The sequence below is a fragment of the Cucumis melo genome, chromosome 9 (genome assembly GCF_025177605.1).
Source record: "Cucumis melo cultivar AY chromosome 9, USDA_Cmelo_AY_1.0, whole genome shotgun sequence".
Taxonomy (NCBI): Eukaryota; Viridiplantae; Streptophyta; class Magnoliopsida; order Cucurbitales; family Cucurbitaceae; genus Cucumis; species Cucumis melo.
The window spans coordinates 20,333,009-20,342,791 of NC_066865.1; the positions used below are offsets into that span (position 1 = coordinate 20,333,009).

The following is a 9,783-nucleotide window of genomic DNA, read 5'->3' on the forward strand; positions in this document are numbered from 1 at the left end:
CCTAACAGATTGGAATGAGACTCATTTGACATGATAACCCTTAATTCTCAATTGCTAAAGCCTCTTAGTAAATATTGCTAAAGCCTCTTAGTAAATATGGATTTCAATCTTAAAGGAGTTAAAATTGGCTTAAGGTCAAATATTTTAGACAAAAACAAATTTTTTACCCGAGATTCGAATACTCCACCTGGTATGCAAATTAAAAAAAAATCTCTGGAAATTTGAAAACAAGAACAAATGCTAAAACTTTAGTTGTAAAAAAATGATTAAAACATCCTATCAGGCTTTAATAGCCTTCCAATAAAAACTCTAATGCATTGAAAATGCTAAATTAACCTTACTTCAATGTCATTAAAAATGATAAAATTGAAAATTAATAAAATTACATCAAAATTATTAAATACAATTTCATCAATAATTTTACACCTCAACCGTTCACATCACTTCCTCAGACCAACAAGTTCAACTAAGATTGCTGCTAGGATTCACTTATCAAAGCTTTCAACTCATTTCGAAATGTGGGAACTTTGCTTGCTTCAACGGCCATTACTATTCCCATTAACTCGTAATCTTCTACCTGTTAAGAAAACCAACAGTTATGAAAAAACAGAATCACAAATTAATTACAAAGCCTTGAACATAATAAATTATGTAATCGTTACAAGGGAAGACAGGATTCTAGTTCTGGGGCCAGACACCGTAACAGTATTAGTATCACTTAGCAATCTCATCTTGAAAACCAACTTTTGTTGGGACTGACAAAGAGCAAGCTACAAAAAGGGGCCAGGAATTTTGAATTTAACCAAAGCATCATTTTAGTTCTTTAGTTGGTCTATTGGGTCTAGTATTGTTTAAAACTCTAATGTGGTTAAAAGCGAGTAGAAGTAGAAGAGAACAATTTTATTGTTTTAGTAACATTGTAACACAAAAAACATACCCTCAGAGAGCATTGCAAAAGCCAAGAATTGTAAAAAAAAAAATTACAAATGAGTTAAATGTCTACAACAGAATAGAAGTACACAAAAAGAAGAAAACACATCAGCTAATCATTTTTATAATCGAGCACAATACAAGCATGCAACAATAGTAAAACTATCTGGATTAGTCTTGTAAGTTTAATACTTGCCTTGCTAGCTGTCTGGGTGTGCAAGGGAAAGCAGAAGGACCATAAACACAACTGAAATAAGTTTTTGGATAAAGAAAAAAAAACTGTTATAAACAGTTTGAAGAGAGTTTAAGAAGCAACTATGGTAGAGGAATGCTGTATCAAAATACCTTGTGAAATATTTCATCTTCTGCCTTAACATAGATAAATGACTCTTGGATTGGTTTTTTCTTACGATTTGTTTTCTTACCATTTGTAGTCTTGAGCTGTAGTTCGTGACGAATGACCACAGCAGCACACAAGAAAAAGAAATATTAGTACAATACACAACTATCGTAGAACAAAAGAAAATAATTGTCAGAAAGGGTACAGAACATGCTACACAGGCATACCTTATAAATTTTACTGATTAGAATATACAATTTGAAGCGGAAGGAATCCTGGAGCTCTTTGGTTGGCTTAAAAAGAAACAAAAAACATATTGTATTGTAAGTACGTCAACATATCCATGTGGATAATTGAGAAGAAGAATGTCCAAATGTTACTCTATCTAACCTCATCCTCAGTAGCCCAAGAGATTTCATCAAAAAGGGCATCATAAAGTGGTGGCAGAAGTTGAGGAGGAAGATTCACAAGTCTCTGAGAGACAATGAGACCTACACTGGATGTTTGCTCCTCCAGAAGTTTCTTCAAGTCATTCTCTCTTTCATTGTCCTTGCAAACTTTCAAGAGATATTGCTTGAGGTCCATTATAGATCTACTGTCCTAGAAAGACAAAATTTCCACAACAGTTTACTGATAAATAAAAGTAAAAGGTTATATGACATCTGTTTCCTGCACAAAGTTGTAAGATTAGACATTGGAATCCTACCCGGCTACCCCCAACCAACGTGAATAATGCAAGTCAAATGGTTGTTTGTGTTGAATATTTCTATTTGTGTTCATGTTACAGTATACGTGAGAATTATCAAGATGTGCTGCAAATTGCTCAAGTTTCCTTCCCCAAACCTAATTTCATCCCACAATACTGCTACGCACATATTTACTTTGAAAGACTAGTTTGAAATGCCATGCTGCAAAAACCAACAACCAAAATACTACAAGCAGAGAGAATTTAATATTGGATCAAACTTCTACATTGCTTACCTTATATCTTTCCAAGTTAAGGGCTGTGATAAAACCGAATACTCCACTATCTTCATCCCCCTCTATTTTGACAACACTACCAACTGTGGTTTGTCCCAATATTAAATCAGAAAATCCAATATCATCCCAACGTGTCTTATCTAGGTAGTTTTGCAGCAATGTCTTCACCCCATGAAAATCATCAGGTTTTGGATCAAAAAACGCAAAATCTGCTTGAATTTCCTACAACAGATCAACACTGTTCATATTACAAAAATACACTGGATGAATAAGAAAAAGTTAATAAATAAAACATTATTGTAAAAAAAATAAAGAATTAAGATAGATATAGTCTTACTTCCAACTCTTCACCACTTGAAGAAGAGTCGGATGATTCACTCTGTGGCTCGGGACTCTTCCTAATAAAACCATTACCTACAATTAGAACAATCCAATGATGATATTCACTAAAAACTCTGCAGAATCGATACCATGCACAAAGAAAAACTACTTGATCTACATGCTTACCTTCGTGTTTAGAGTGAGATTTCATTACTTTCGTCTTCAAAATATGATTCCTCGCCATACAAGAAGTTCGAGCAAATGGGGAAAAAGTTAAAGGTCTATTTCCCAGAATCTGGCGCCGCTTTGTTGGCCTTCGAGGCATCTTTAACGCTATCGAATTAGGAAATACTATCTAAGATACACATTTCAGATTTAAGAAACAGCAACCAGATTAAACTAAGGGCTTGGTGATATAAGAAGCTATAAGTTCTTCATTCAAGCATGAAGATACTAGAATGCAACATAGAAATTACCTAAAGAGATTTAAAAAAAAAAAAATCTAATTCAGCAAGTTGGAGAGAGTAGAAAACGATTACTAGAGAGAGAAATCGTCCCTGACTGTTTAAAAGGTTGAAGGTTCAGAAGTACAACCCACATTTGATATATAATATTCTAAACTAAACTATATGGTACATAAAGTAATAGATGGGGAATGGGAGTATACCAGTAGAAAATCAGTGCAAAGTAGGACTGAGTACGGAGGCGTGGGCGGCGGGAATGAGCTGCTGAACGGAGAAGACGGGGGGGAAGAAGAATGAGCACGTGAGAACGGGAGGACGATGAAAGAAAAGGCACTTAGGGCTTCCTAATTATAATTTTTATTGCACTTTCTAATTTTAATTTAATGGCCCAAATTATAATAATAACTCAAATCCACTATTTTCTTTTAAGATGAAATAATACTCATTAAATCATAACTTCAAGATATATCGTATTGATTACTAATTTGATTTTTAAATTTTTTATTAATATTAAATGGTAAGAATTTTGAGATTTTCATAAGAGAAAGAATGAGCATTAAGGTTAAATTTGTCCAAATATTAGGTCAAAGTGTAAGTATGGAATGCATTTTAATTTTATGATGTTTGTGACATACTGTAGTTCATACTAAATATCTCCAACTTTCAAATTTTTTTTTTTTTATCTTTTTAAAATTTTTTTTAAAATTTTTAAAAGAAATTTTAATTGATAGTAATTTTAAGAATAATAATTAAATATATAGTAACAATTTTTTTAAAGGTTACAAATATAGCAAAGTTTATCGGTGATAAACTATATCGTTAAGAGACTCTTATAATTTATCATTGATAAATCAATATTTATAAAATAGCATGCCGATAGACGTGTTTGGTTATGATTTTTTTTTTTAATGTTACTTTATATTTTTATTTTCAATCTAAAACATGTACGGCTTTTGTTTTTGTTATTTTGATAAAATGGGCTGGACTGAGTTAATGGACTCTAGTCAATAGACTGGGCTGAATGAATGGGTTAGTGACAGTAGCTTGGGCTGAGTTTTCCTTTTTCTTTTAAGACTTTTCTAATTAGTAATATTTTAATTGGAAATTATTTTTAGGAAAAAAATTATATTTTTACCTCTAAACTTGTAAAATTGAATCGATGTTGATTTAAAATTATTTTCAATAAAAAGAAATAAGGAAATCACCCTATAACTTCAATTTCTTCAAAATGAACCATAAACTTAGATAAATGTGGTTGTTTTATTCTTGTATTCTTTTTGTGTTTGATAAAACTTGTGATTCAATGAAGGTTTTTCTTAATGAGAAAAATTACAAATCTACCAGAAATGATTAAGAATATTTAAACTCCATTAACGTAGAACTTAATTTTAAAATAAATGAATAAAATTGGTTGCTTTTTTTTTTTTTTTTAATTTTGAGCATGTCAAGTGACCTATTAGACACAAAATTGAATTTTCGAAATATACGTTTTCTCTTTGATTTTAGATACTTCTTTTACAACAAACTTTGAAGTCAACAAGAATGAACTTATAATTTAACCATGGAAGAAAGAAAACAAAATCGAAACACTCACTTTTTTAGTTTAAACTTTTTACCCACGTAACCTAAATAAAATAGATCTAATCCCACGATTTTGTCTAAACATTCTTATCTTTTATATTTAATAACTTGATCTAATATTATTTTACACAAAAATCTAACTCAATTTATTTTTTAAATTTTCCTTACCATTCACTTCTATAATAATAATTAACAAAGTAATTAGTTTTCTTTTCCAAACCTAACTACAAAAAATCCAATAAATGTTGTACTCTTGTAAATGAAAACAAGAATCAACCATAAGCTTTGAATGAGAAAACAAGATATTTGATGTATATATATCATCTTGTATACCGAAAAATATAAAAAATATATGTGATGTTTTTATTAACTTTTCTAATATATTTCTAAACACAATAAAAAGATTAAACTATGATGCATGTATAGATGTATATTCATATCTGCTAGCATATTAATTATCATATGTATTCAACACATAATGTAGTGAGCAATCAAAGAAACAAGACTGATATATTTTCTTGGATGATGTGGATTATACAAGATTACAACAAAGTATATATTAATTTTCATTCATGAATTTGAAGGAAAAAGGTTGAGCCTTTGGAAGAGGAATTTTTGCAGACGACGGTTACCAATCATAATCTTCAGGCTTAGCAAATGGGTATTTCAAGTATGCATTTTTTATCTGAGATGGGTCTTGAGGTGTTGACCATGGATACTTCATTGATGGATCTCGTGGAAACTTTCTGAAGTTCAAAAATGGCGCCCATAATAGAATTCTGCAAATTAAACAAACGTCAACTTTCAATTTACGAGCAGGTTTGGAAGTGATTTTGACAGTCACAAATATGTCTTAAATTGTTGGAGACCAGTCTATGTTAGGAGTGAAAACTCGATCAGTTGAGGTGTCTGAGAGATAATATGTCTACTTGAGTGCCACTCTAAAGACCGACTATTGGAAAGGATGAGATAAAATGAGATATGATTAACCATAAAGACATAAAATCTCATGGAGGTTGACCCTAGGAGCTAGTTTGAGCCAGCCCATAAGGTTGGCCACAATGCTCTACACGCCTGCGTGGGACGTTGTGACGACAGAGAGGGACTGAGCCAACCCTTGAAACTTCCATATGTGGCGAAGACCGACCTTTGTGGAAGCTGACTGATAGGCCGGTCGGTAGTAAAAAGTGGTTCATGTCTCTTGGATCAGTTGTGTGTACTTAGATTTGTAAATAAGATTATCTTGACAACTTTGACATGCAACGATAACATAGCTAGCAACTGATAACAATTACGAAACAATATTTCCTAAAAATCAAAATATACATTCTTTGAGCTCTTTATACTGTTTTAGTTCTCTAGAATTATTTGATGGCTAAAAAACTCACGCAAATGTTAGAACTTTCTGTATTTTCTTCCTAATCTTAAACATTCATGACTCAACTTGGCTAATTTTTGAACGCTTAACTGGTATATGAGAAAAATGATTTGTAATACCTATAGATGTAAGAACTTAATAGTTACTTACCCAGGGAAGAAGAGGAAGACACACATGAATTGGATATACATTTCCAACAAGTTTCTTCTATACCATCTTATCCTCAGCCAATTCATGATGATCGGCTGCAATAACAAATACATGATTAATTAAAATTAAATTTAAAACGTTCACTTTTGAAGTTAACTTAATTAATTCATAAGTAATTTAGAGAAAGAATATGGGAAAATTAATTAAATTCTATACTTACAGGAAAGACAAGGAAGTAAAAGAATCCAACAAAGCCTAATTGTGCCAAAACCCATGTTAAAGGAACTTCATGGTTGTTGTCTCCTGTTACTGCACTTGCTGGCTCCCCAACCTGTTATTTCAAACAACATATATTACCCCCCAAAACTATATACATATATTAATTAGATAATCCAACAATAGTTAGTTAATTCAGCATATTGAGGTTTTTAAAAATGGGGGAAGAAAGTTGGCTTACAGTGGCTAAAAAGGCAGCAAGTTGAAGAGCTAAACTTGTTTTCTTTTTATCAAGATACCCAATGGGATCTTCTTCTTTGATACTTCCGACTATCTCAAACTACACCCATTAGCAAAAAAGAAAAAACAATGTTCAGAGAGAGAAACAGAGAGTTAGAGAGAGAGAGAGAGATATATATATATATATACATTTTTGGGGTTTGAATTGGAAGGCAAAATATTCAAATTGTGAAGCTTAAAGGGAGAAGAGAGAGAAGGGAAAAGAGTTTTGGAAGAGGAGAGAGAAGGCAAGGCCTTGGGGATGTGAAGAAGGCCAATGCTGCAGCAGTTCATGTTCATCAAAAGCTCTGTTCAGTACTCTTTCAATAACTAAATCATAATTCATACGATAATTTTTCTTCTCTCTCTTTCTCTCTTATCTTTCTTCCTTATCTTTGTCTATGGCCACACACAAAGGATACAAGGCGAAAGTATTTCGCTTAGGAGGACATGTGTGCAAATTACTTGGAGTTGCCACGTGTCAAGAAGCAAAAATTAGAAATTAACAAAAAAAAAACCAACCTTCATATCAGAAAATTTATAGTACTATGATATTACATAGCCAAATAATTTTTAGTGCCCTGCTACAAAGAATATTTGGGTGGATCTCCAATCGTCTCTACTTTTTATGCATTTCAATCAAGTCGACCAATTGTTATTTCTTACTGTAGAATCGTTTTTTCGATAAAGTGTTTAATTTTTTGTTTGTGTATGTATGATGATAGCAAAATTCACAAAAATGAGTGTAAAGTGGAATAACTAATTAGTCACCATATACTTTTTTACTCGGAGTTGTATGTCATTAAATCATTATCTCTTTTTTCCTTCTAATATAAACAAATTTTTTTCTCAAACACATTTTCAAATGTAAAAACTACTTTATCTAGCTTCTATTTAGAAACTATTTTCTCTAGAAATGAGGATGGACCGAATGATTGCGAAATATGCCATCCATTGTATCATGACGATCGAGAACAAGTGTCATACAATTGCTCTAACCTATTCATTTTAGCATGATAATTTTAGATTCATAGGGATGATTTTACAAGTGATGGCTCCTAGAATGAACCCATCTTGTTGACGTCCATTTAAATTGGTTGACTTGTTTAAGGACGAGAACAAGTGTCCCACAATCGCCTTTCAACCATTTTGAAAGTCTAAGATTGTGACACATATTAAGTGCATTGAAGCTAAGTATTGTTCTTTCATTTATGTTACTAGATTTAACTCTATTTCTAAAAGTATATGTTAATGAGGTACACAATAAACAAAGGAAACAAAAATGGACAATTACAAATACAACAATCACAACTAAAATATTAACAAATATAGTACAATATAAAAGATTTTATAAATATAACAAAAAATTTATATTTATCTGTCGAAATCTATTAGAGATGGACTATATTATATCGCCGGTAAGAGACTACGATAATTAGCGAAAAAATCTATTAGCTATAAAGTTTATAAATATTATTATACTTTATAATCTTTTTAAAATGTTGTTATAAACCTAATTATTAATTATAAAATGATACACTTAATTAATTATTATTTCTAAATTGATATCTGTTACACATTTTTTCTTTAAATTACATCCATGTTCTTCTGAAAAAGAAAAATTACAACATGCTAACAAGGCTTGATATGGGCTGATGATTGAAGCCCATTATGATGATGGGAACGGCCCAATGGATTCTCGATGGGCCGGACCTTAAAAAAAATCATTGTATATGCTTTGGGACAGAAAACAAATAGCTTTCCTCTTTCTATTTTGATTTTAAAGCTAGAAAAAAAAATTAAATGTTAATGGTTAACATAATTCATAAGAATATTATAAAATATTAACTAAAAATAATTTTATCATGACTTCGAAATAATTAAATCAACACGATTGTTTAATTGTTTTTTTAGCATAAAAAATCATTGTATATGTTTAGTTGTTGACGTGATGATTTATTTTTTGGTTCACTATGAATCTATTATTATTTATTCAGGTAAATCAACAACATCTTTATAAAAACAAATTGATTATTATTATCAAAGTTAATCGGTATTGTATTTATGATTAATGTTATAAAAATACATACAATATTTTGAAACGATGAAGTTGTACAATCGACCACTAAAAGTACATAGCTCAAGCATTCCTACCTTTTACTGTAATCAAAGATTACCCAAATAAGCTAGTTATTTATTATTCGATTCTAACTTTTTATGCATTAATGTTTTATTGTCATTTCCCTAATGAACTTTGACAAAATGATACAAATTACGATATATTATTTTATTCAACATAACTATATAATTTATGGATGCTTGCTTGGAAAACATACGCACGTTGATAACCTCTTATTTCTTCTCCTATCCTTGAACTCTTCTTGAATTGAGGAATTCAAGCTCAACTAAGGTTGTTTCTCTTCAAAATTTTAAAAATAGATGAAATAGGTCATCATAAACGTAACTCAATTGACGAAAATTTATATTATCAATATCGAAGTTAAAGGTTGTTGAATCCCTCTACTTTTATATATTATTTAAAAAGTTTTGGACAAAAATGGATGCACTAATGTGAGTTTTTGTTTTTAATTATATTTTATTTAATTTGTAAGAGGAAGTACATAACATAAATTCGTAAAAGCAAAACCATTACTACTCTATGATGTGTCAATACTATAATTATATGTTTCTTCCCATTAGATATTGAGGGGGACTCCCAATGATTTTGTTTCTCTTATTCAACCTCTCTTGATCACTTGTCACTTTCCATCTTTATGTTGTATTCCAATTCAATTTTGTAGACACACACCATAATTTCTTTTTATGCTTGGAGACTTCAAAATAAACTAATTAATTAGATGAAACATTCGTTCTCTAGTTACAAAAAGAAGTATCATGTTCGGACTCAAAAAGCAATCACTCAGAAAAATTATAATTCCAACTCTTTCTTATCTTTTTCATTTTTCTGAAGCAAAATTAGTCAAAACATGGACTACTTTATTGCAATCACAAGAAATTGCGCACACACCTATAAAAATGTCATTTTATCATATTTATATTGGCTCCAAAAAATTAATTAAGTTTTTATTACATTCATCAAATAAATGACATCCCTTTTATTAAAGTTGCTGGTTGGATTCAAG

The 9,783-nt window shown here is 30.7% G+C and overlaps 2 protein-coding genes across 4 annotated transcripts; both read right to left on the bottom strand.

The window, feature by feature from the left end:
- Nucleotides 1-317: 317 nt before the first annotated feature.
- LOC103504554 (protein BCCIP homolog) lies at nt 318-3,388 on the bottom strand. 3 transcript variants are annotated; one of them, XM_008468901.3, is made up of 9 exons: nt 3,240-3,388; nt 2,759-2,905; nt 2,589-2,665; nt 2,252-2,473; nt 1,661-1,870; nt 1,498-1,563; nt 1,276-1,371; nt 1,127-1,177; nt 318-577 (listed from the first exon to the last, which is right to left on the bottom strand). In XM_008468901.3, exons 2-9 carry the CDS (start codon nt 2,895-2,897, stop codon nt 479-481), a joined length of 960 nt encoding a protein of 319 aa, XP_008467123.2. In that variant the 5' UTR covers nt 2,898-2,905; nt 3,240-3,388; the 3' UTR covers nt 318-478. The 3 variants fall into 3 exon arrangements, with proteins under 3 accessions (XP_008467123.2, XP_008467124.2, XP_008467126.2); XM_008468902.3 differs by having other exon boundaries at nt 2,759-2,927; nt 3,240-3,379; XM_008468904.3 differs by having other exon boundaries at nt 2,759-2,923; nt 3,240-3,361.
- Nucleotides 3,389-5,098: 1,710 nt separating this feature from the next.
- On the bottom strand, nt 5,099-7,071 carry LOC103483037 (NAD(P)H-quinone oxidoreductase subunit L, chloroplastic). The gene is made up of 5 exons (XM_051089710.1): nt 6,791-7,071; nt 6,603-6,701; nt 6,366-6,476; nt 6,146-6,240; nt 5,099-5,396 (listed from the first exon to the last, which is right to left on the bottom strand). The coding sequence occupies exons 1-5, from the start codon at nt 6,938-6,940 to the stop codon at nt 5,246-5,248; spliced, it is 606 nt and encodes a 201-aa protein (XP_050945667.1). The 5' UTR covers nt 6,941-7,071; the 3' UTR covers nt 5,099-5,245.
- Nucleotides 7,072-9,783: the final 2,712 nt, after the last annotated feature.